The sequence below is a fragment of the Vitis vinifera genome, chromosome 4 (assembly GCF_030704535.1).
Source record: "Vitis vinifera cultivar Pinot Noir 40024 chromosome 4, ASM3070453v1".
Classification (NCBI taxonomy): domain Eukaryota; kingdom Viridiplantae; phylum Streptophyta; class Magnoliopsida; order Vitales; family Vitaceae; genus Vitis; species Vitis vinifera.
The window spans coordinates 21,674,419-21,701,710 of NC_081808.1; the positions used below are offsets into that span (position 1 = coordinate 21,674,419).

A 27,292-nucleotide genomic window follows, 5' to 3' on the forward strand; every position below is an offset into this window, starting at 1 on the left:
CGCTTAGGCAATAGACAGAAGGTGACCACCCCAGAAAAGGAAAGAATTTGACACCTTGAACCTTTATGTTTCCAACCATGGGCCAATAGCATAGTTCCCATAGTCGACATGGGGCACACCCAGGATTGTAGTGATCTGAATCTATTTCCTGCTTAAATTCCCATAATTAACGGTCAAATTTAGCAAAGACATTTGCAAAAAGGAGGGAGGTGTGGATGAGGAATAAGACCACACCCTCACTTTGGAACATTGCAAACAAATGTGCCTTCATAAAGTGGGAAATGACACCAGCAGTAAAATAAACCACAAACCCAAGAATTCTCTATTTCTCTCTCTCTCTCTCTCTTTCTCTCTCTCTCTCAAACATTGTTGCTAATCATATACTGGAAGCTCGTTTCATTTTCATAGTCCCGAAAGAAGAAGGTGTGGCAGAGAAAGCAAATAGAACCCACCCTGTAAGTTTTGAATCTCCACCGTCTCCAACCGAGCCAATGGGGTCACACCTGAGAAGGGTCTTCAACAGAATCTCTGGTTTTGTCAGTCCTTGGAGAAGAAACCAAGCTCCTCATGGTCGAAGAATTTTCCATAGGGAAGTCCAACAAGAAGAATTCCAGTATCCAAGTAACAGTTGTCTCTCATCCTACTACAGTGTCTTCGTTGCTCGCCTTGCTATCATGGTTGGTGGAAATTTTCTTTGCACTTTAGTATAATGAATTTGTGGTATTGTTATGACAATTAACTCGGATATGAACTATACAATTAGACATGCCTGTGAATATTGATGTGCATAACTTAGTATGATTAATCTTGATGATGCACATTAAATTATCTTGAATGCAATCATCTTATGCCTGCTAAGGCTCAAGAGGAATATTTCAGACATGAGGGGTAGAGCATCTTGGTAAGGAATAGCCACTGTGTCAACTTAATGGCAGAACTATATGGTCACCCACAATCCATGAAACGTTCCCATCTCTGCTTAAGCAATACTAGTTCATTGCCTTCTCCCAGTTGCTTGAGATTCTACTGATGCTGTTCTTATCTTTGGCCTCATATCCCCTTTCCCAGCCGTAATTGTGCACTTGATTTTTTGCCTCTTCCAGCAATAAAGGAATAATTTGTGTATTTTCCTTTTTCATGAACTGTAAGATATTCCGTCTTTTGTAAACTACAAGAACTTATTCTGTATTGGAAAATATAATTTCTGTGTATACGTAGAAACACCAATTTGGAGGATCAACAAATTACCTTGTGTTCATGGTTTTCTGCAGGTCATGCTAGCTATTTTAATTGGACTGCTAACAATCTTGACATGGCACTTCACAAGGATCTATACAACGAAATCCATAAACAGCTTAGCATACGGCCTTCGCTATGAACTTCTACAGCGTCCCATATTAAGAATGTGGAACATCTTGAATTCTACTGTTGAAATAACAACAGCCCAGGTTAAGCTGTCAGAGTATGTAATCAAACGGTATAGCAAACCCACTACTCAAGCACAACAAGTTGAGGTTGATTACTTAGCCATTCTTCTGTTAAAATTGTTATTCCTCAATATTTTCTGGTCTGTTGGGCAATAGTGTTCATTAACATTTTGATTCTGACTCTGAGCAGCTGTATGAAGTGATGAGGGATGTAACATGGGCACTATTTGCAAGCCGTAAAGCTCTCAATGCGATAACCATAAACTACAGGAACGGTTTTGTCCAGGCTTTTCATAGAGATCACAGGAGTAACAATACATTCTACATCTTCTCTGATCTTGTCAATTATTCAATCAGTGGGTCTTACAATTCCAATACACTGTCATCTCATCAAGGGTGGAATGATCAATCCATACACAGTAACATTTCAGCAATTTGGTATCATGTGCCACTAGATCCTGTATCTGGTGAGAGAATAGGAAAGCCAAAAGCAATCCCTCCAGATGATCAAATCAACATTGCAGGCCTATCACAAGTTCCCGATGGTGTAGCTTCCTGGCATGTAGCAGTTAGCAAGTATACAGATTCACCGTTACTTTCAGCAGCATTGCCAGTTTGGGATCCATCCAATCAAAGTATAGTGGCTGTTGTAGGTGTCACAACAGCACTCTATAGTGTCGGCCAGCTGATGAAAGAACTTGTGGAAGTTCACAGTGGGCACATTTATTTGACCTCTCAAGAGGGATATTTACTAGCTACTTCAACAAATGCTCCTTTGTTAACAAATTCATCAACTGGGCCGAAGCTTATGCTGGCTATCGATTCTGAGGATCGAGTCATACGCTTGGGAGCTGAGTGGCTCCAAAGAACCTATGGCTACAAATTTCCTCCAAGTCATGTGGTTCACGTGGAGAATGCCAAGCTTGGTCATGAGCATTATTATATTGACTCGTTTTTTCTAAATTTAAAGAGACTTCCCATGGTAAGTTTTTTAACTATGTTTACTCCTACCTTGCATCAAAACTTAGGTTCTACGGTTTCAAGAACTTGTAGGAAGGTGTTGGAGACCAGGTAGAAGAGTTTACAAATGGAGTGCTTTGTGTTTCGTTATGCTAAAGAATGCCAATGCTTTCATTTGTTGGTTGATTGGCTCATGTTATATATTATTATAAGCTATCAAGAAATTAAAAAAGGTAACACTTTGTGCAGGTGGGGGTTATCATCATTCCAAGAAAATACATAATGGGGAAGGTCGAGGAGAGAGCCCTCAAAACATTGATCATACTAATATCTGCATCTCTGTGTATTTTAGTCATTGGATGTGTTTGCATTTTGATATTGACAAATGGAGTGTCAAAAGAAATGAAACTAAGAGCAGAGCTGATAAGCCATCTTGATGCAAGAAGGCGGGCTGAGGCATCAAGCAACTATAAAAGCCAGTTTTTAGCAAACATGAGGTTAGTATTAATCTGACTTTTAGATTATACTGACAAATAGTTTATGACATGGAGTGAATTTATTTATTGGAGGAACGAGAATGATAGACCAGAGGATATCTTCCAATGGGGTTAGCAGCATCAAATATGACTCAATTTAAGCATAACACATGGGAACATGAACTTATATTTAATTAGTTAAATGACCTTTAAATAATAGACCACACTTTTTATCAGTTGAAAAACAATTCCCTTATAGTGATGAAAGCTTCATTCTCATTTGAGTACTTTTCCAATGATATAAATTTTCTTTCCTTTTCTTCTTTTTTTTTTTTTTTTTTTTTCTTTCTTTTCCATAGAAGATTTCCATTCAAATTATGACATGACACCCAGTTTCAGGTCTAATTCCTTGTTTCCATTAATTTCCACCTTGCCTTTGGTCTGCAGATTCTTATTGAAACTGATATTATACATGCTTGATTGGTCTGCTGATGTGCATCTTGATATCTAACCTTCACTGTTTCTTTAGATGTTTATTTCTTTCTTAGGAAACTGTAGGCTATATGCTTGAGGACTCATCTGAGTTTTATGTCAGTTACTATGGGAGATTAATTATTGTTTGTGTTGTGTTACAGTCATGAACTGAGAACACCTATGGCTGCAGTGATTGGGTTGCTGGACATTCTTATATGCGATGATTGTCTCACAAATGAACAATATGCAACAGTTACCCAGATTCGTAAATGCTCAACTGCTCTACTCCGACTTCTAAACAACATTTTGGACATCAGCAAGGTGCGCTATGAAGACATGCTTAATGTTTTGTTTATGGGCAGGATAAGTATATTATAACAATTGATGTGTAGGAAGATAATAAAAGTTTGTATATGATCTATTGAGTGAGAGAATCAGTCAATCACTAGCAAACACTGATCAGATGTTTAATAGCCAACTGACTTATCAAAAGTTTGAGGGTTAGCTGGCCTTGCTGACATCCATGTGCTTGGTACAAGCTTATGTTAGTTAACAATGTTGTTTCAAAAATTATATAATTAGGAGCAGAAATATGTTCTGAAGTACTATTGTTTTAATCCAAAAACTGAAATTCTCCCTTGAAACTCATTTTTGCACCATCTTTAAAAACTTCATATAGGTGGAATCTGGGAAACTGGTTCTGGAAGATGCTGAATTTGACTTGGGACGAGAACTTGAAGGACTCGTCGATATGTTCTCTGTGCAGTGCATTAACCACAATGTGGAGACTGTTCTAGATCTCTCAGGTATGACAATAATATTCATTGTTTGAAGCCCTCCACCACAACTCTAATAATAAATCTGAAAGAACTGAGGTAACCAGTTGAATAAAATGATCATTTGTCTTCTAATATCTGTTTTTTATTTGTGTTATTGGTTTCTATACTTATTTTGTAGATGATATGCCAAAGTTAGTTCGAGGAGACTCTGCTAGAGTTGTTCAAATATTTGCAAATCTAATCAGCAATTCTATCAAGTTTACAACATGTAAGTTCAGCTTTCCTATTGCTAAAGGCAAGTTCTAGTTGTGCAATATTGCAGCTTGAGTAATTGAATGGGGGAAGGAAAAACTCATTATTCATGGTTTTTTATGGAAAATTTCTTAAAATCCCAGTTAAAAAGAGTTAGGTGGTGTTTGTTTTTTTGACTTTTTGCTGAAAGCAATTTAGTTTTAGAATTTAGGTTGTTGTTTTTCTACTTTTTCATGACTTATTATAAACTTTTTACTAAATAGAAAAAGCCAAAATATGTAGCTTTTTCTAAATAGAAAAAATAACATATTGGTTTTTTTTACTTTTTAATACTTAATAGAAATAAAATACTACAAAAACAAACAACCTAACGTTTAACACTATTAAGCATTAAGGTTCTATTTAGAATTAAGTAAAAAAACAAACACCACCTTAATGTCTCTCATATTTCACAAGCCTACAAGCATATCCCAACATGTCAACCATTTTCTGGCTCTCCTGGCTATGGATAAGCACAAGGTTGAAGATAATATAGTTTTCTTCTTCTCTGGGGGTTTCTTCTATTCGTCAGTTTATAGAAGGTTTATAAGAGGAGAGTTATCTTGATTTCTCATTTCAGTTGCCATTTGCTCTTATGGTCATGGTTGTGAACTTGTAAAATGCATCGTGTATTGTTTTTCAATTTTTCCATATTATGTATCATATTGTATAGTGTATCGTAAGTTTTTTTTTATACAGTGAAGCATAAATAGAAAAAATATGCATATATGTGCATATATATATATTGGAAGCATAAAATAGAGAGTAATATATAACCAATTTCATGAAAGGCTATAAGATTTAAAGAATTAAACAATACTATATGGTATGAAAACATTGAATATTAGAGTTCTAAAAAGATCAATCTAAAAAAAAAAAAAAAAAGAGTTTAATGTATAGGCTTATCACAATATCCACAAGAATAGACTTTTTAAATTTTTAGTTCCAAATTATTATTAGACATATGTGCTTATATATGTTGACATATATGTTTTTATGTGTTGTCTCCAAAGTTTCAACTGTTCATCTTCGCCATCATTTCTTCCCCATTAAAAAAAAAAATTAAAAATTTGTAGTATATTAAGTAAAAGATTTTATTCACCAATCCCCATTCAAAACATTCAAATGAAAATTATCCAATATTCATTGTAAGAACAAATTTACTTAACTTCCATTATGGCCTTTGATAACAACCATGTAGCTTTTCATGTAGGATTATTTGACCTCTTTTTCCCTTTGTGATCAATTTCTAACCCATTTTGTACACTTTAAACAATTAATATAATAATTCTTTTAACAAAAAAGTTTCAATTCTATTGTTCTTTAAAATTATGAAAAATACTTGAAGGAACTAGAATTAGATCTCTTTTCCATTTCCGTTCAAGAGTTCTTATGTGTTTTCACACTCCTTTGGGAGAAAAGATAAAAGTAAAACTAATTATAAATAAAATAAAAATTCAATTTTAAAACTCATGCAATTAACCTCATATATGTATCATAAGATACACTTAAGATAAAATATGGATTGCGATATACATCCATTTCCTTAAAAAATATACTAAATTTATTGTTTCATATATCTTAAGTTGTTAGCATTTATGTTTATGGATGTATCAACCCTCTCTGTTTCCACTAGTCAATATAAATACTTATCAAAGAAATCTGCACACACTTTTCTGCTAATGCTTCTTCTTTTTTTTTTTTCTTTTTTCTTTTTTTAATAATTATTTCAAGTCCTGGTCATATTTTCTCATTTATGGATGAATAAGTTAGCTTACGAGCTTGATATGATTTTGCACTTATGACCCCTCTTAAAAGATTGTGCCACCATTTCACAACATCTAATATGGCAAACCTTAATCTGTTTTGTGAGTGCATATATGGCAATATAAATAAAAGGGAAAACAAAAAAATAGAGTTCTTGTGGATAAGTAATTTCATCCAAAATCGTAGGATCCCTGTAAATCTGTATCAATCCACATCATCAATTTTGTAGGAAAGCAAACTCACATGAACTAAAGTTTCAAATTGCTTACAGCGGGTCACATTATTCTGCGAGGATGGTGTGAGAATTCAAATGCCTATGGTAACTCTGGGAAGTTTCCCCTCAATCAGAAGGCATCACGATCTGCACTTAAAGCAAAGTTCAAGCAACATCGGAACCATGCCAAGAGGGCTTGCAAGAAAAACAACAAGATGACTCTTTGGTTTGAAGTGGATGACACTGGCTGTGGTATGGGCTTTACAGTTATCTGCTACTACTGCAAGATTAAACCTTCTGCTTCTTAGTGACTCACTCTTTCTAACATTTCTTTGCAGGAATTGATCCAAGCAAATGGGAGTCAGTATTTGAAAGCTTTGAGCAGGCTGACCCCTCAACAACTCGAACGTAAGTAGTATTCAAGTTTCACTGTCCTCACTGGTTGATGCACTTGTAAATTGGAAGGATTTAATTAATGAAAGCACATTCTAGTATTCATGTTGGTTTATTGTTTTAATGCCATAAGAAACATACTATACGCAAATGCTTTTGCAAATGATCCACGGAACAACTGAAAATTGAATATTCCACTTTATGATTTTCTTTTTTCTTTTTTTCTATTTTTCAGTCATGGTGGCACCGGTCTTGGCCTATGCATTGTACGAACTTTGGTGAGTTAAGTTTACAACTTATATGTATCTGTCATGCATGACAAGGAAAATCATTCTGCATCAATAATATAAATTCTCAATTTAGGTCTCAGAAGAAACCACACTCCTTTCCATGGCATATGGATAACTTCAATTATTGAAGGGGTCCAACACCACTATTTCATAGTCCTAGTAGTTCTCCTATCCATTCACTCATCCTGATTATATCACCCTCATTTGCAAATTACTCAACCTTTAGACAGCCATTTGTATTTTTGCATCTTCTGTAGAGCCTAATTGCCCATAGCACACTGATCTTAGATGTCTGTCATGCATGTGTCAATTCATCTTTCAACATCTGAACTGCAACTAATGCATCACTACAATTCAGTGAAAGACAAATTAGTTCTTTTTTTTCAATGTTTTATGCTCCCCTCTACTTCTATGTGAATATCCTTATTCTATTTTCTGATGTGAGAGGTACTCACAGGTTAACAAGATGGGTGGAGAAATCAAGGTTGTGAAGAAGAATAGTCCAGGGACTATAATGCAACTCTACTTGCTTCTCAATACACCTATAGAGGGAGCAGGACAGCATTGTCAACTAGAATTTGGGGAGCATAGCCTAGTAGTGAGTAAAGTTGCTTTCATTTCCCATTTATGGCTTTGTTACCTCTTAACACACTATTTGGTTTCTAATGATAGGAAAAAAATTATGACTTATATTTTCATCATCTAGTCCATTTGAGTTTATATTTTTGGAACTAAAGCATCAACACCCAGAAGACTCGCACACCTTTCTTTTTTTCTCCTTCCCTTCAGCAACACAACTAAGACTAGGTGTTTCAACTGAATTTTTCTAGTATCTATTGTATAATGCATTCTGCATTTGTCTTTAGGTTGTATGTTATATTAAAAAAGGTTAGTCACTTACAATGTGCAACAATACTGTAGTAGTATAAGCTTGCTCCCAACAAATTGTTGATTTGTTTCACAATGCCAAAAAAAAGAAGAGAAAAGCATGTGCACAGACACACAAGTCATCTGCAGTAAGCAGAAAATTCTGTCTCTCTGTCAGCTTGGGAACTTCACTCAACAACCCACCCCCACAAAAAATGGACAACAAGAATTAGTTAAACAAGGAAAAGCCACATGGTCAACACTGTAGATTCATGTTCAGTTCAGGTGAAAACATATTGATTCAATCCAACTGATGTGCACAAAATTGTTCAAAATCTGAATGCAGGTACTGCTTGCACTAAGTGGTAGTATGGGTAGGTTGATTATGTCCCAGTGGTTACGGAAGAATGGTGTGTTCACTTGGGAAGCATCAGAATGGAATGAACTGACTCAAATTCTGGGGCAACTTTTTCGAGCCAGAAGTTCAGTTCCTAATGGTGGCCTTGTTATGCAATGTTTACCAAGTGAACCTTTGAAAACTGAAGCACCAAACATACAAGACACAAGGGCCTCAGTTTTTGTCATAATTGTTGACATAGGGCTACTGGACTGGAGCACAGATATATGGAGGGAACAGCTTAACTTCCTTGACAAATACCATGGAAAAGCAAGGTTTGCATGGATACTAAACCATGATACTTCCAATTTCATAAAGATGGAGCTCCGCAGGAAAGGGCATTTATTAATGGTTAATAAACCATTATACAAGTCAAAAGTGGTGCATATTTTGGAAGCTGTCATAAAGGGGAGGGATCTTGAAATGCAAGGGAGAATTTTGAATGGTTTGAAAAGTACAAGAATAGAAGGTAATTTGCATGAATCTCTTGAAATTGATTCTACCCATTTTGAGGAGGTTCCCAGCTCTGATGATTCTGATAGGTCTGAAATGGGTAGTCATAAGTCTATCAATGCATATCATATTGCAGAAAAACAAAAAGACAGGATCAGAAAACCTTGTCCATCGCAATACCAGACAGCTAACAGTTGTTTAGTTGAATTTACTCAAGTATATTCAACAGAAAATAATTTGAGGACAGAGGATCCACATCAAATAAGGCCAAATTCACATGATGCTGGAAATGAAGGACACAAGTTGATGTGCAACAAGAGCACATCCCCTTTAACAGAAGCTGAATGTGAAAATTGTAGAGGCCAAGAACAACATTTGATCAGCACTTGTCCGAAAGAGCATGGTAATTCTTATTCAGGAAAGACTGTGAATGGACAGAAATCTCTAGAAGGCTTACGAATACTGCTTGCTGAAGATACACCAGTTCTCCAGAGAGTTGCAACCATAATGCTTGAAAAAATGGGAGCAACAGTCATAGCTGTAGGAGATGGACTGCAGGCAGTAGATGCTTTGAAATGTATGCCTGGTGCAGAGGAGAGTAGAGGGAAATGTCTTTTGCAAGATGGCAGAACAAGGTGTCAAACACAAATCCATGATTCCCTGCCATATGACTTGATCCTAATGGATTGTCAAGTAAGGAACTGTTAAATTCATATTTTGCCAATGCTTCATAAGATCATAGTTTTGCTATTTTAAATGTTTTTGCTTTCTTTTGGGAGAGATTCCAGAAGAAATGCTAACAAAATGTTGCTTTGGTATGTATATACTAACATGGAACATACTATAATCCTAGGAACTGGATAATTTTATTCTGTGAACATCTGCATTTTGAACTATGATGTGCATCTTCTGAACTTTATTGTCTTTGTGACAAACAGATGCCCAAGATGGATGGTTATGAAGCAACAAAAACAATAAGAAAGTCAGAAGAGGGAACAAGTTTGCACATTCCCATTGTTGCACTGACAGCCCATGCAATGTCATCAGATGAAGCCAAATGTTTGGAGGTTGGTATGGATGCTTATCTTACAAAGCCAATTGACTACAGGCTGATGGTGTCTACCATTCTTTCACTTACAAAAAGAATGGCCTAACTTTGTTTTGTCACAGTCAGCACAACTGCATAATCACACTAGCAATAGCTAACAAGCTGCAGGCTTAGGCAGCACGCCAATGTATTAAAAAACAAAAGGGCATAATAGTAAACAGAAAATAATCCAATTTTCCTTTTTTGTCTTGATGGGATAAGGATGGTGTAACTGGCATATGGCAATGCAAGATTTGAAATCTTTGTACGGTTGTACTTCCTTAGTTGGTTCTTCATGTCCTACAGATGAGTGCAGCTTCCAGTTTGTATATGACTGTACACTAGCGTATCAACCAGAGCATTCTGGGTAGACTGCAGGAACAAGACTGCTTTAATTTTTTGAGGGTAGGATGCTTTCTGAAATGTGGGAATTGGTGGGAGTTAATGCAGACAGAGCTTGACCAAGTGCAGCTCAGAGATGGGTGATTAGTTTCCAAGGCCATAAACTGATCTAAATCTGGCCAGGAACTGACCAGCTAAATGAAGTTTATTTAACCCTGTAGGTTTATGTAGCTTTATTGTTGATCCAAATGGAGGAGATTGTGACACCATAACACCATGAATCGAATTTGTTTTTAAGGCTGTAACTAATAGGTAATGTTGATGAGTAAATTCCCTTTCTTTTTCCATCTTGTTACTCTGATCCTCTAGACTCCCTCCCTCTCTTTTTATTCCCTAAGTTTTATTGTCGTTTACTGGCTTTGGGGATACTTTTAACCCCAATCTCATTCCAGTTCATGCAGGAATTGAGGCCTAATGGTGAATAGAAGGAATTCTGGGAACAACTTGCTGTTGAAAAGGAAAATTCACTGTTAATACTAGTTGAGGATTTTGATTAGAATATGGATGTTGTATGAACCTGGTTCCAGTTCCAGGAGCTCTATTTCATTTCTTCTCATCTTCTGTTTTTGGTGCAAACTCAAACTCTCTTGAATTCTGTAGCAAAAATGAAAGACTTCTTCTCCTGTTCTTCATTCCACTCATTTCACACTCAAAACAAAACCTTATTTGCTGGATTGTTTTAGCTGTAATTTGATATCATGGGGCTCTCTATGGTTTATTTGTTTACACCCAATTTTGTAAAAAGAAGTCATATTTTTTAATTAATTAATTTAGCGTCTATTTGTATTTTTTTTTCTTAGGAGTTCGTATTTTTATATAAAAGTTATAGTTACTTTTTGTTTACAAAACTAAAAGAAAAATAAGAAATACATCCAAACTATAGCTTAAGGTCATATTTGTTTTGCTTAAGTGCAACTTTATTTCCTTATCTCGTAGTAGCGCAAAGCCTCATATTTATATATGCTGCAAGCGGGCATGAGGGGCTTCGCAATGCACACGTGGCACACTAACAGGTTGGGCTATCAAGCATCGATGCCATGTGTGGGGTCTACCCATGACAATGAGTCCATAGGGTGATTGCTGCATCTCATAATGCTAACAAGTTCTTAACACTGTATATAGTGAATTCCTCGTGATCATGTAGACATGTTTTAAAATTGTAAAAATCTATTAGATTTAAAAAGAACCATAGCTAAGAGTATGTTATTACAAAAGATAGTAGTCAATTCGTAATCTCAATGTGGGATATTGGACAAGTGTTTTGAGTAACCCTTTCTAAACATGATTGTGATATTTCATATAAAATAGGAAACACTATATATGTGTATTCATTTTGTACCACATACTTAATAATGACTTGTTAAGTTCAAAACAAATAATATCTACGTAGGAATTAGTAGATCCTTGCATGTTTGGGTGATTATTTACTAAAAAAGTAAAAAAAAAAAAAAAAAAATAGAAAAAGCCAAAAAATGGTCATTCATTAGGATCCACTTTTTATTTTTTGTTTTTAAAGACAAAAAATAGTCTTAAATTGTATATAAAATGTATTCTTATATCAAAAGGTATAAATTTATTTTGCTTTATTAAAATCACTTTTAAAAAATTTAAAACTTGAAGTAGTATTTTTTTTTTTTTGATATTTCACTGTTTTTAAAGAGATTTTTTTTACATTTATGTAAAAACATAAAACAAAAATGTATCCAAATGTCACATCAATTTGTTATTTTCAAAACTTTCTTAAGAAATGTGAAAACTATTTTCTTAATTGAAATAAAAAAATTGAATAAATTCATATTAAAGAGGTTATGAGACCCATCATATAAAAACAATACACATATTACAAATAAAAGAAATATCTATATATATATATATAGTTTTAAATATGGGCATTATCTTATAAATATTTTCTTAAAAATGATGAGATAATACCCATAATTAGAAAGAAAGAAAAAAAAACTTTCAGGTAAACACCTTTATTTTGATATTTTTACCTTTAAAATTTTTATTCAAAAATTATTTGATATGAGATATTAGAAGGGATGCAACTCGAGTGGACTGACTGTTATCTAACTCGAATGCAATTAAATATTTTGAAAGATTTTGACAATGATTTTCAATACTTAGGTTAAGGTTTCCTCGATCCAAACTCAAATTGAGTTAAGCTTAGGTAAATATCCAAGCAATCTAAACCTAACTCGATTTAATTTTTTTATAAGATTTATAATATATGCTATTCCATGTAATAACATTCATTTTATTTAAATTTTTAAGCAAAAATATCATTTTATATTATATTATATATTTTTTTCAATTTTTTTTCATTTATTATTTATATATATATAAAAGGTTTTTAAAAACATTATAAATAAATTTTGAATATAAGTCGATTAACCCGAATACAACTTAATTAATTCAAACTCAACCTAAACTTTGATAAATGAGGTTAGGTTGAACTCAGGGTGAGTTGATCTTCGATTAATTATCTTTTAAGTTGGATTTGGTTAGTTATCACCCACGATCCGCCCAAATTGAAAAAATGATTGGAAGGGAAGTATTTTCTCAAAGGAGTTAATATTTGATGTCTTTAAAAGATGAATGTTATTTTTCCGGTTTTTTATTTTCAAATACCCTTTTACCCTTTTAATCAAATATAACAACAATTGGTTGGTTATTAAATGACCAAACTATCCAAGTATCACTGCCGTGGCGGTCCCCAATTGGTCGTTAAGCCACCAAATGGGTCCGTATTTCGAATCGACTTTGCAGCGAGACGGTGAATCTGTGAGTGACTTGTTGCCTACGTCTTGACATTGAAAAGGAGGAGGAGGGAATTGCAGAGATTCCAGAAAAAATCGAGTAAGGAAGAAAAAAACAAGAAGCTGAAGAAGAAAGATGGCCAGATACGATAGGGCGATTACAGTCTTCTCACCAGATGGTCATCTCTTTCAGGTCGAGTACGCTCTCGAAGCCGTCCGTAAAGGCAACGCCGCCGTCGGCGTCCGCGGCACCGACACCATCGTTCTCGGCGTCGAGAAAAAGTCCACCGCCAAACTCCAAGATTCCAGGTCTCCTTTTTTCATTTTTCATTTTTATTTTCTTTTTTTCTTGTGTAAATACCAAAATGAAGGTAGGGTTAGGGTTTGATGGTTTTGGAGACATCCATGTCTCTTCACTAGAAAAATTAGAAAAATGAGGTCTTCTTTTGAATTCTCAAGTGCCCACATCTGGAACAAGTATTGCTGGCCGATTCATATGCTACAAAAGCGAAATGTAAACATACTTGTCTAATCAAACTTACATTTCATTGAGGTTTTAAAATTCCATAAATTTCTGATACAGTTCTACTAGTGAAATTGTGACATGCTTGTATCTTTTATACGGAAAATTAAAAAAAAAAATAAATACAAGTTGAGGAAACCGGTGGTGGAGTTACTGTGGATTGGTGATGCTGTACGTTTCTACTGCAGATGTCTAGAAGAGGTCCAGCCTTGTTGCTTTCCTGTCACCAGTAGTCATATAAGATTCACTTATTTAGGGTGCAATTTTTTGCCATAGTTATGTCTAGGGTGGCGTTTTAAATTTTATTTTTCTTAGGAGTTAGGATTGATTTTGTGCTGACTATTTTTCTGTTCTGTTCTGCAGAACAGTTAGGAAGATTGTTAACCTGGATGATCACATTGCACTGGCCTGTGCTGGGCTCAAGGCAGATGCTCGAGTCCTAATTAACAGAGCACGGATTGAATGCCAAAGCCACAGACTTACTGTTGAGGACCCTGTAACTGTTGAGTATATTACACGCTATATCGCGGGTCTTCAGCAAAAGTACACACAGAGCGGTGGTGTGAGACCATTTGGCCTTTCAACTTTGATTGTGGGCTTTGATCCATACACTGGTGTGCCATCTCTATATCAGACGGATCCATCAGGGACATTTTCTGCTTGGAAAGCTAATGCAACTGGGAGAAACTCTAATTCGATGAGGGAGTTCCTGGAGAAGAACTATAAAGAAACTTCCGGGCAAGAAACTGTGAAGCTTGCAATTCGTGCATTGCTTGAAGTGAGTGGCTTTTTGCCTGCTTTGTTTGTTATTTCATATGTACATAGTTTGTTGCACATAATCTCCCTTGTTTTTATTCTCTGAGGCTAGTGGTATAGGTTTTTCATAGTTTTACCATAGTTGCTTGCATCCAGCACAAATTACGTATATATCAAATAAATAAATAAATAAAGGTCCAAAATGATAAAGGTCCAGTGACCCTGCCTCTCCTTGTACTCAATGAATCAACGGTCACTACTTAATTGCTACTAACCAAATGTTCTGCTCTCTCTTATCAAATACTGCTAACAGTATAGAAATACTCAAATGTAAATTGTCACCTGCTTTCTATAACATTGAGTGAGTCAGTGTCAATTCTATACTGTACCTGTCAGTAATCAATCTATTGGTTCAAATTTCTTGGTTTATCAGCTTGCTCTTCAATGGTCCTGCTGTATGACAAAATCTAGCTATGACAGAGTTTGTTTATTTAGATATTTGAATATCTATACAAGAATACTCCAGTGTACTGGGATTATGCCCCCTTTTTTTCTAGGTGCTTTTTTTTATCTATTATCTGTTTTCCTATCAAAAAAAGAAAACAGACAACTGGAGATTCAAATTCCAAACCTTCCTCTACTCCACCCACTTCACCACTTGAGCCAAGGCCTAGGAGCAATGTTGTTGGTCCTGTGAAATATGCTAAGTCATGAGTTAGGAAAAGTCATAGATGTTCTAAGTTTTTGGTCTATCAGAATGATGGATTACTATGTGTATAGGCTCTTGGTTCAACAGTCTAAATTCTTGAGTGGTGATCCATACTAAGCAGTTGGAAGATTTCTTCTTTATTTTTTTTAGCATTCTATGATTAGCATTCTATGAATAAAGTATACAAGTCTTATATTGTGAAGTTGATGCATAGATATCTCAGGCCTCCTTAGGTGTGATCAGGTGTTGGTAATGCAGAAACACATTTGTTTCTGCCTTCCCAAAATATTTATGTCATATGAGTTATCAATCATTCTTATGTTAAAAATATATTGTCAACCATGTAATAAGATTGTTGAGTATGAGGCACTTAGATTGGTGTTTTTTTTTTATCTTTGTCTGTCCAATTTCAGTACCAATTAAAGGAAAAATGTGGAAAAAAAAAAATCGATCCTCCACTTCCCCGTCTCCCTTTCCTTCACACATGCACTCCACCCAAACACTCCCATATAAACACAGGTCCATAAAGGTGGAGGATCTAGTTACTTTTTTATTTTCATTATTATTGTGTTCACAATGCTAGAAGTAGTTACTAGAAAGTACTACAAATTATATGAACATGTTAATATTTGGCATGATTATCATCAGGTTATGGGTCCACACCACTAAAACATGCTGCATGTTAGTCATTAGAGGTGCCTGGACACTGCTTCAGCACTAATGTCCTTGTTGATATTGTAATTATCTGGTTGGGACTTTTCACTTAGGGCCTAATGAGGGCAATAGCTTGTCTGGTAGGTGGGGTAGCGAGTTGAGTGATTTGGTATGATGGTTTGTACATTTGTATATCTTGATTTCAGAAGCATAACTTTTGGCATGTGTTATCTTATTACATGTAGGTGGTTGAGAGTGGAGGAAAGAACATAGAAATTGCTGTGATGACGAGGGAGCATGGTCTGCGGCAACTTGATGAGGCTGAAATTGATGCCATTGTTGCTGAGATTGAAGCAGAGAAGGCTGCTGCCGAGGCTGCAAAGAAGGGCCCTCCAAAGGATACATGAGCTTTGCCTTTCCCCTCTCTTCTCCATTGATGCTTATCCTACCTTGCAACTTCCTTAAAAGAGTGAAAAACAAGGTAGAACTTTTCAAAATTTAAAACTATGTCCTGGATTTTGGTGTGGGCAAGAGCGACTGTCATTGTCAGCATTTTCAATGTTGTTAAGAAGTATTGCAACCATGAACTTTAAAAATCAATTTAACAGCTTCTCTCCAAATGGGTTGTGAAACTGATTTGGGACAAAGAATTTAGTGAATTGCGGTGCCTGCTTCTAGTTGATTTTTAATCTTTCAGGTCAGCGGTTTTGTTTAGTTTCTAGAAAAGTTGAGGTAAAAATATAAGGGGAAGAAAATAAATAGAAAAAAGTAAAAAATAAATTTGAAGTTAATAAATTATTTTTATATTTTATTTATCTTAACTTTTTTGTATTAAAATTAAATAATTATGAATTTATAAATTTTTTTTATTAGTTTTATTTGTATTTGATTTTTTTTCACAATAAAAATAAAAATAATTTATTTTTATTTTTATTTTTCTTTTCTTAGCACTTCTAAGAAAGACTCGTTTCAAAACAAAACCCTACAAGGAGCTAGAATTTCATCTCCATTTCATTGTAAGCTGGTCGGATTGCAGAATTCATTACTCTGATGTTGCAGGACGTTATGTTCTCCATGGTTTTCAGAGTTGAGGATAAATTTATTTCTTTTTATACTTCCTAAGTAAAAAGAATTGAAATATGAATAAGTTTTCACTAAATTTTCAAATTTAAAAGAAAAAAGAAAAATGAAAAAAGAAAGAAAGATGTTTGAGGAAAAAGATTAAAATGGGCATATATTGAGGAGAAAAAGAGAAAGGAAAAAACAACTTAACTACTTTTAATGTTTTCACTGGTTTTGAAAAATAAATATTTGTAAAACATGATAGAATGGCCCATACAGGTCTCGAACCTGTGACCTTCGCGTTATTAGCACGACGCTCTAACCAACTGAGCTAATAGGCCAGTTGGGATGTTTTTATCTAAATACTATTTTATCTAATTTATGATACGATAATACCTGAAATCAGCCCTACCTAGGCAAGCAAGTTCGCCACAATCAAAACTAATCTGGGAGGAAGATCGGGGGACGGCGGTTTTGTTTCGGCCATGAAAGACGATTACGAGGTCGGTTCCTGCTTTGTTTCTTTATCTATACATTCTTCGTATTATTACTTCCGCATAACATGTTATTCTCCAGTTTACTCTTACCGCTAACCCTTGGAAATCCCTCCTTATCATTCATCGTCAAGCAATCATTATGTATTTGGGAAGATTTCCTGATGTCAAATTCAGTATGCATTGTTTTAGATTCATTTTATTGGTTGATGAATAGCTAAAAATTTTGATTTTTTCTGAAATAAATATTTTGGAATTTTTTATTTTAATTATTTATAGTCATGGAATTGTTGTCAACTAGGTTGGGGATAGCTTCCTGTAATGAGTGTTTTTGAGTTTCATCTGGGCCTTATGCCCTTGTGTTCTCTTCCTTTGATTGATAAATTGGGGGGTTCTGGGTAGTTGTACGGACATAAACGGTTGTTTATTATAGTTCAGCGGAAAGGAACAGTGGGATTTTATTAACTTCTTTTGATTTTGGGTAAGAGCCATAGAGGGATCTGCTGATAATGGAGTAGTCTTTAGACATGGGAAAATCGTGATTGGATATAAAGATGCAGGGTTGAAATCTTGTGAATGAGTTGCTCTTCTTACGGGAGTTTGGTTGATTAGTACAGATGAATCGATGGAGGAGGAGAAGAGTGGTTTAGAATCTTTAGATGGTATTTTTAGGGTTTTCAAAGATGATCCATTATGGGGTTTTGCTTTGACTAGATGGTGTCAAGGTTGAAAGTATCGACCGAGTTGTATCCGCTTCGGACCTTTTTGCACCGAGTCTGATGCCCGATACCATATTCAGCATAGACTTAACCAAGAACTGGTTAAACTTGGTTGATTCAGTCAAGATTCCAAATTGACTCGGACGAGATTCTGAGTTGAATTGTCTAGGATCGAAATATTCTCAAATTAAACCCCAAAATATTTTTTTTCCCCTTTCAATTCACAACTAAGAGCAACCAAAACTGAGAAATCTAGGGTTTGCTTGGTAATTGTTTTCAAACATAGTTTTGAAAAATAATTTTTAAGAACAATTTTTGAAACTATTCTTAATGTTTTGTAAAACAAAAGTCTGTTTGGAAATAAAATATTTTTAATATGTTTTTAATATTTTTAAATATGTTTTGAAAATAATTTTTATGTCTAGTGTTTTATTTTTAATTATTCTACATATTTATATAATTATTTTTAAAACAATCAAAATAAATAAATAAATAAATAAAAACAACTAAAAAAAACTAAAAGATATTATCTAAAAACACCTTGTTTTCTATTCTTTAAAACAAAAAACAGAAAACAGTTTTTGGTTGTTAAATAGAAAATTGTTTTTAAAAACAGTTACCAAACAAGCCCCTAATCTCTAAAAAATAAGAAAATAAGAGATTCTCTTCGAAAGACCCATGGCGGTGAAGAAGAAGAAAAAAGAAAGAACATCTTCGTGTTGGTACTGTCATTGTGGTGACTGAACAATGAGAAACATCATGTTCTTCCATCGACGACGATCTTCGCATGTCAATGTTGCCTCTCCTTGCTTGATCTCCAGAGTGTTTGCCTCTACAAACTGGGTAACCTCTCTCGTGGTGTGGGTAAGTGGCATGGATAAGTGGTGTTTGGGGTTGGGAATTTGAAGAAAAGTGCGAAATGTATTGTTTTACATAAAAAATAATTTATTATTTCAAATATTCATGTATTTGCATCAATTTGCCTTATATGCCAACAGTATTTGGAATTGGGAGTTTGAAAATTATTATTTTATATGTTAAGTATGGTATGAATGACTTTAATTTAGATAATGCATTATTTTATATGACAATGGTATTATATAAGGTGTATTATTTTATATGCTAATTTATGAAATCATTCCATTTATTATTATGTTAATATATTTTTAAGTTTATTAGTTTCTTAATTTATTTAATTACATTATTCTTAAAAAATAATTTTTATAATACTTTTATAATTTTTTGAACTTCTTAACTATCTTATTTTGCGTATTGCCCGATACTAAACCAAGACGTCGAGATCTATGTGCCTCGAACCCTCCAAGTCAATGACCGATACTGCTATTTTGAACCATGGATTGTGTTCTTAGGGTTTATGAAGGCGATCCATTATGTTGCTTTGCTTTGGCTAGAGAGCTTCTTTGTTCCACTAATCGAAAGGATGTATTGGACAATTCTGTAGGTCTTCCTTGGAGAGTTTGAAAAAGCTTGATACAGAATTGTCTAGCTGTTTAGTGATTTTGAATTTTGTAGATTCAAAAATGCATGTTGAAAACCAAACAGTCTTGATTTTTTTCAAGCTATTTATAGGTAGCCTATGGTGTTGTTTGATACTGATGACTCATGATATTTCCAATGAATCTTTGAGTTGATGAATGTGGATATAATGTATGCATATTGCATATATGTATTTGGTTAATTTTATTTTTTCCTGAAATAAAATTCAGCATTTAGAAAATTTATTTTTAAAGGAAAATTATATTGCTGGCTTCTAAGTCTTTTTTTTTTTTTTTTTGGCTAATTGAGTACTTGTGATTCTATAGTTTAGGAAAAATGCTTAGGTCCACCCTTTTAGTTGTTAATGATGTTGGACATATCTGCATCAGTTAGTTTGTCATTTTCACATTAATCACTTAATTCTTTTGGTGTTGAATTTCTTTCTTGTGATGCTAACTATAAAACATTAAATGCAATTGTAGGTTGAAGAAAAAAAACAAGCTGCTGCTGATGTTCTGTTTCAATATTCAAAATTTGTGATGGCATGTATTGGAAATCAAGTTCGGCCTTGTGACTTAAGGTTGCATTTAATGAAGGTAATTTGGAGTGTCTTTTGCAATTTTCTGGATAGCAGTAGTAGCAATTAATTTTCGTTTTTGGCTTAGTTTGATTGTTGCAAGAATAGTTTCCTTTATGACATCGAATAAAAGGATAGTTCCATCTATGAATGTGCTAGGTGATAACCATTAGGACCTTTGATGGGTTATTTATTTTGTGTTTTTATCTGAAAATAAATATGTTTGATGATTTAGATGTAGAAAACTTGATGTTTCTCATGTAGATAATCTACATGATTCATCTAATAGGTGACTTAGGCAAGTGGATGATGCATCTAATTAATGAGGCCATTACAAACCAACATAATTTTTAAAAACTTACAATAATGATATGATACTATGATATATATATATATATATATATATATATATATATATATATATATCTTAAAGAGTATCTAAATTCATATCTTATCTTAAAGTGTATTTTACAATACATATCATATATTTTTTTACTTTATACTTGACTATTTCATTTTCCTTTTTCTATCAATACATATATGATACACAATACACGATACAATATGTGATATAATGGTGCAATATACATACATCTTCAACTATTTTTCATAATTTAAAAAAAAAATCTAATTCATTTTTTTATTAAAAGAATTTATCATAAAATATACAAAACTGTCAGAAATTGATCATAAAAGAGAGAAAGATGTAAAATAATCCTACATGAAGAGCTACATTCTTGTTATTAAGGACCACATTAGAAGTTAAGTAAATTTATTTTTACAATAAATTTTGGAAAATTTTCATTTAAACGGTTTGAATGTTAACATCATCAATGATAGTGATTAGTGAATAAAAACTTTTTAATATATATCTTATTTATTTATTTTTCATTGGGGGAAGAATGATAATGAACATGAAAAGTTAGAACTTTGAAGATGACACATAAAGACATCTATGTATATATATCAACAACATATATATGTACATATGCCTAGTTAGAATTTGGAACTAAAAATCATATAAAAATTTAAGAAGTTTATTTTTGTGCATTTTGTAATGAACCTATACATTAAAGTCATATTTGTTAAATTGGACTTTTCAAAATTCTAGTATTTCATGTTTTCATATGATACAATATGGTTTAACTCTTTAAATCCTACTATCTTTTATAAAATTGGTTATATATTTTTCTGTACTTCATACTTCAATACATGCATATTTTTTTGTTTATTGTTTAGTATATAAAAATACTTATGATACATGATACGAAAAAATTAAAGCAAAAGAAAAATGATATATGATCTGTTTTACGAATTAACAACTATGAGTATTAATGCCTTGCTTCAGTTTAAGAGTACTACCTGATTATTTGTTTGGGTGATGGTTGTGATTTTTATCAATTACTCTTTACCCCTTAGGAAATTTCTGGCATGCCAACTTCTCTGAAGAGGGAGTCATCCCAAACAGCAGCTTCTCCTGATGCTATGGGCGAATCATCAAGTTCAGGGACAGCTAGACTTGATAAAGCAGATAGTTTCCGGGGAACCATGGATTATAGCCTAAAACAAACTTAGTTGCAGGTTCGGTTGTTTGTAGGCTGCCATGGCCATCTTGTCCTTCTTGCCTTTTTTCGTGGTGTTTATTTGTTTATTTACCCTTTTCATTTGTACGTGAATTGTGTTCCTCTTCTGATATTGGATAAATGCAATGTGATCTAGAAGACTATATTCTTATCCTTGATTATATATATATTGAATGCTTAAGCCATGAGTTATCATTTCAATTCTAGTGCCTAGTTCTCATCTCATAATTGAGGCCTTCTTTATGCTAGTTCTCTTTAAGTATATAAATTTTATTTTTGTTTCTAAAAGCAGGACCATTTTCATCACTGAACATTTGTATGGCAATTTAGGCTTAGCTTGGTTAGGCTGCCTAGAGGTGTATTGGGTTGGTCCATGACAAAGCTTTCAGGTCCTGCATACATGCAGACTTTACTGTTTTACCTTTGAACATTAGGGTGAGTTGCTGATAGATCCATATTAGGGACATCAATAAGGTGGGTCCTGAATTGGATCACCCCATCCTGACCTGCCATTATCTAAATATATTTTCATCCTCATCCCAGACCTGAGCCGGGTGGGATGGGGCAGGGGGAACTAGATTACATTCCCTTCTTTCCAGTTTGGTTTAAAATTTTCTTCAATATTATTTTGTAAATAAATAAATCTTTCCATAAATTATTTTGTTTTTATAGGATATTAACTTATTTTATTATTTTACATGTGTTTTGAAAAAGAGGAAAATTTTAATTTCGTGTCATATAATTGGAATGAGGAGGGATGGATTGACATAATAACTAAACCCTCCTGGGTTTTAAAATAAAATCTCAAATTTGCTCCTATACTAATTACACCTCCTCCTAATGCATCCCATTAGGGGTGGGATAGGGTAGTCCTCAAACTGTCTGCCCCATTGCCAGTCCTAATCTATATCCATTCGTAACCCGGGTAGCTGGACTTAGCATTGGCCTACACTGATGGTGGTACTTCTGTAGATCAAGATACTGAATATTTAGAGATGCTGACCAAGTGGGGGGGGGGGGGGCCTGGAAAGGGGAACCAGTTGGGTCCATTGTGCAAAGCCTTGTGCATGATTGGTAGGTCTGCATATTATTGATTAAGTAGGTGTGGATTATTTTCAAATGAACTAGGACCACAAAATCTCTTACTAGGGCATTAGTGTGAGAAGTAACAATGATAATCCCATAGCCTTGCCGCTTTATTATTAAAATTTTCTTTTCCCAATCAAAAATAAAAAGCAAAAAATGTGTTCGGAGAGAGAGAGAGAGAGTAGGCATGATGGGAGAAATGAATGGTTAGGCTACCCGAACGGCGCCCCTTGAATTAGTAATTGCTTATCTACACTAGTGGAGACATCCTAGATTAATTTCAAGCGAAAAGCACATGCACCTAACATCATCTGTGGAAAAAGGCATGACATTTGAACAGTCCTTTTAGTCAAACTTGCATTTATAGGCTTGAAAAGATGAATGTTAATTGTCACTGATCTTAGCTCAGCATTTTTCTTTACTGATGAATGAGTAGTTCTGGTACATGCTTTATTTTGGGAAGAAAAATGGAAAAAGATTAGGTATAGTTACAATGTTGGTGTGCAATCAGTGAAGTTGATTGGGTGAAAAAAAATTATGTAGCATGACTAATTTTAAAAGAAGATTACCTATCAAAAATGAAAAAAAAATTGACTAATTTTAAAAGAAGATGTTGGTGGAAGGAAGTAGCCATATTAAATTAGTTAAAATTGAAGGTCCCAAGGCAACCTTTTACAGTCGTGCCCAAATGGATATATATCAGAAGCTTCGAATCTTTCTACCTAACATCTTTGAAAAAGGCCAAGGGTCGGTGAGACATAAAAGTGAAATCCATTTTTATTTGTGGAGGGGCCATTTGCTTTTTGGGCTTTAGCTCCTCCGCAGCTACCGCCCTTTGGTACTAGCTTTATCTCAGCTGATTGGCTACACTGTCCTCGAACTACCACCCACATTGGCCTTTGAATCGTGGTCCTATGGGGCCTCATTTTTTGCTTTCTAGGCAAGAGAGAATTATTTGTCCTTTTTCCTCCTGTTTTTCCCTTGTCCAAGCTCTACTCCTTTTTCTCTATGTTCTTTTCCAAAGTATTTTAGCATCTCTTACTAAGATTGAGTAATAGGGTTCTTTGTTTTCCCTTTTGTCAGTTATCAAGTGGAAGATGAACTAATTTAGTCCCGTGCATGATCCATGAATTACCTTTAGGTTAAGTTCCTATTCCAAATTAAAAGTTTGTTGGGAAACATTAAAAACTGAAGTCCATGCCCTTTTTCATATATTTGTTCCAAATTTTCAGGAAGGAAGCCTAGATGTTCTTTATTCTCATCCTCTTTGGGCATCCCTCTCAGAGTGTGATTCAATAACCATTTACCGGGCTGGTGATGTGTTTTCATGCATTTCACTACATCTAGTATCTTATATGACCATAAATTCAACATTTCAACAACATTCAATAGTGTTTGTTATGTAATTGTTATTATCATGACTAGAATGTACTACTGCAGGTGTTACCAAATTAACATAATGAATGTTAGGTATGATAATGTTGGTTATATGATTTGACGAGGGTGTCCAAAATGTTCCCTGATGTCGTGTTTCACCACAATTTGATCCGTAATCCCATGCACAATGTTGATTCTAGCTTCAATTGATGTCCATGAAATTTATCTTACCTACATATTTATGATATGACTCAAAGTCGTTATATTTCTTTTCTATAGTTTGAATGGAAGACGACAAATTATCATCATTGGCGCAGTGGTTAGCACTCTTAGTCACTGTCAGGGTGGTAGCACACATTGTATTAGCTTACCTGGTGCCTCTTTGTTAAATCATCCCTATTATCATAACCGAAATGGGTAAAGCATGGGCTTTCCATCGCAATCACACATGAAGTCTTAGAGACATGAGCACATCATCATCAATTAACATATTCAATCCTCCTGTGTTATGACAGTCAGGTTGTGAAGAAGGAAAATTCAGTCAGATATAGTTAGTTGTTCCTGCTTGCATATGTTGGTTGCAGTATGCTGGGAGAAATGGCCCCTTAGGTCATGTAGACTAATTAAGGAAATATCATGGTGACACAATATTTGATTTGTTGTTGATAAATTGTCATTTTTTTTTGTTCATTTGAATATTGTGCAGCATCAATCTAAACTTTGAAGGCATCCCATATGGTAGATAGCTTCATTTTTTTCCCCTCTTAATATGTATGATATGATAAAACCCATCAGATATATTGTCAGGTGAGTCCGTGAACCTTGATTTGGGGCTCTGAAACAATGGTTATTGAACGAAAAACATGGAACCAACATATTTTAATCAAGCATTTAGGGCAATTAATGACAGAGGGTTAGATTTGATTGGTTTAACAATAGGGTGAGCTCTCATTATCCTCTAAGACATGTATTATAACTTAACATGGCATGGCTAATCTGAGTGGTTGCACAGGTAAAATATAATGAAAGCCCATTGTCCATGGTGAAGAAAACCAGTATAAAAACAGAGTGAATCCCAAACCAGCAAAATTATGTTAGAGAATCCCTTTTTGTTGATTTGTGTGTTAGGTTGCCACAATTATTGTTTGGTTGGTAGAAGTGTGGGAGATGGTGGCAATAAATGTTGATGGTTATTGATAGCGTCCTCCCCCTCCCCCTCCCCCTATACACCGACTAGATAGGACACCTAACTCCTTGGCCTTCCTCTTTCCTTGCTTCTCCTCCTCTCACAACCTTATCAACTACTTCAATTAAATGAGATACCAAAATTTTCAACCAAAATCCAGTAAGAATGAATTTTTTTGAAAATGAAATGAACATTCTCATCCATTTACATTTAAGGACACACACTAAGTATGTTTCCAACCAGCAATAACTTGTTTAATGATACTTTATAAAATTAAGAATATTTATATAGTACTTTTTATTAATAAAATAATTAAAAAATCAGGTATTCATTTTCTCCTGAGGTTCCGTATTCTTATACCAAGGAAAAAATTGTCATTACTTTCATGACATTTATATATGCTAATCTTCGGTTGGCCAAACATTGGGGGAAGGGATGAAAAATTGTCAGTCAATGAAGATACAACTAAATTGTATATTTTGTAGTAGGTACAAGAAGGTAAGTCAAATTTTTATATCCGAGCTTTGTTCTTCCTCGTATTTAGATACTATTTATTTTATTTAATGGTTTAAATTTTATTACATACATCCAACAGATTGTAGTGGAGATGGGAGTTGGAAAAGTACCGATGTTAAAGGATATTTCTATGACCCAGAATATAAAAGCCAATGAAGCAATTAAGGCAATAGGATATTTTGATTCAATATATGAACAGACATTCCTCAATCTTTTGCAGAACAATTTCCATAGGTAATAAATTATCAACGCTTGCATCATGAACTCAATAATTACATATATCAAGGGGATAGAGAATTGAACAGTTGGAAGAGAATTCATCCCTGAAAGCAGTCTACTTTTCTCCCCTCCTTTGTGTCTATTTTACAGTTACAAATTTCAATCTCTTTTCATCTCCAAATTTCTGTAATCCAAAACACCATTATTCATACCCAAGAAATCATCACTGCTGCCATTACCGCTCCCGCTGCTGCAACTGCACTCCTTGCTCTTCTCTAATCCCAGGCTGCAGTAGAAACAAAGCATCCTCCTTTCTCTGCTGTCCAGTACTGGCGGAGAGGGGTGATGATGGGGTGGGCTTATTCTGAGCTCAAGATTCAAGTCTGGACAGTTTTCTTCATCTGGGTTTCGGCTTTTGCATCCAAACCCACTACTCATCACCTCTTCCTTCTTCAGGACTCCACCAAAAGAGACGGTGGCTACGTCCACAGCTGCCTCATTGATGGGTCGATGCGTCAAGGGGTCAATCCCTCTGCTCAGTAGCTTCCTCCTTATATGGGTGTTCCAGTAGTTTTTGATCTCGTTGTCAGTTCTCCCCGGTAATCTTCCGGCTATAAGAGACCACCTTAACAGCAGAAGAACAAGGAAAAACCTCCATGAGCGGTAGCTGAGTGATGAAGAGTGAATCAAGAGTTATAGAAACGTACTTGTTACCAAGGAGGCTGTGTAGCTTGATAATGAGCTCATCCTCTTCATCAGTGAAGTTGCCGCGCTTAAGATCAGGGCGCAGATAATTAATCCACCGGAGACGGCAGCTTTTGCCGCAACGGAGAAGTCCAGCAGCTTTGGGAAGGGAGCGCCAGCAGCCCTCACCGTGAGCTTGGATGTGGGCGATAAGCCTGTCATCCTCTTCTTTAGTCCAGGCACCTTTGTTAGTGTGAGCTTTCTCACAACAGGGAGACCTACCCATCAATGGCAGCAAGCAGCAGCAGCAGTAGCAGTAGTATTAGTTGTGATGGTGATGATGATCCTAATAGGGAGGTGGGTTGGGGAGACCGGGGGCTCCGGCTGCCATTGTTAGAGGATTGAATGGTGGGGGACCTTTTATAGGATTTTGACTGCGGATAATGGGTAACAATAATTGCTCCAAACGTGAGTTGGTAGAATTAAAGTTCTCGAGGGTGTCCCACCCACCCTCCTCCACCTTCACTGTGTGTGGATGTCATTTCATCATTCGGATCTTTTTCTACTGTTTATCGAGTTTGACGGATCTTGAGCCTTGACTCACCTCACTCAAA

The 27,292-nt window shown here is 34.8% G+C and overlaps 4 protein-coding genes and 1 non-coding gene across 7 annotated transcripts; 3 read left to right on the forward strand and 2 right to left on the reverse strand.

Moving 5' to 3' along the window:
- The first annotated feature begins 217 nt into the window (after positions 1-217).
- On the forward strand, positions 218-10,909 carry LOC100247100 (histidine kinase 1). 3 transcript variants are annotated; one of them, XM_002265212.4, is made up of 14 exons: positions 218-677; positions 1,272-1,514; positions 1,618-2,409; positions 2,637-2,884; positions 3,499-3,658; positions 4,017-4,143; positions 4,295-4,384; positions 6,446-6,640; positions 6,727-6,796; positions 7,017-7,059; positions 7,529-7,669; positions 8,285-9,481; positions 9,727-9,855; positions 10,670-10,909. In XM_002265212.4, exons 1-14 carry the CDS (start codon positions 492-494, stop codon positions 10,700-10,702), a joined length of 3,654 nt encoding a protein of 1,217 aa, XP_002265248.2. In that variant the 5' UTR covers positions 218-491; the 3' UTR covers positions 10,703-10,909. The 3 variants fall into 3 exon arrangements, 2 of the variants coding, with proteins under 2 accessions (XP_002265248.2, XP_019075174.1); XR_002029983.2 differs by having other exon boundaries at positions 219-677; positions 9,727-10,529; XM_019219629.2 differs by lacking the exon at positions 10,670-10,909 and having other exon boundaries at positions 219-677; positions 9,727-10,564.
- A 2,053-nt stretch (positions 10,910-12,962) lies between these two features.
- On the forward strand, positions 12,963-16,337 carry LOC100262480 (proteasome subunit alpha type-7). Its single transcript, XM_002264016.4, has 3 exons — positions 12,963-13,345; positions 13,923-14,337; positions 15,924-16,337. Exons 1-3 carry the CDS (start codon positions 13,173-13,175, stop codon positions 16,083-16,085), a joined length of 750 nt encoding a protein of 249 aa, XP_002264052.1. The 5' UTR covers positions 12,963-13,172; the 3' UTR covers positions 16,086-16,337.
- Positions 16,338-17,007: 670 nt separating this feature from the next.
- TRNAI-AAU (transfer RNA isoleucine (anticodon AAU)) lies at positions 17,008-17,081 on the reverse strand. Its single transcript has one exon. It is a non-coding gene; the product is annotated as a tRNA-Ile (tRNA).
- On the forward strand, positions 17,014-21,811 carry LOC100267639 (uncharacterized). The gene is made up of 3 exons (XM_002263904.5): positions 17,014-17,243; positions 19,933-20,046; positions 21,447-21,811. The coding sequence occupies exons 1-3, from the start codon at positions 17,226-17,228 to the stop codon at positions 21,600-21,602; spliced, it is 288 nt and encodes a 95-aa protein (XP_002263940.1). The 5' UTR covers positions 17,014-17,225; the 3' UTR covers positions 21,603-21,811.
- Positions 21,812-26,094: 4,283 nt separating this feature from the next.
- On the reverse strand, positions 26,095-27,008 carry MYB4B (R2R3 MYB 4b transcription factor). Its single transcript, NM_001281009.1, is given in 2 exon segments — positions 26,095-26,619; positions 26,702-27,008. Coding segments are annotated over 2 exon segments (729 nt in total). The 5' UTR covers positions 26,965-27,008; the 3' UTR covers positions 26,095-26,153.
- Positions 27,009-27,292: the final 284 nt, after the last annotated feature.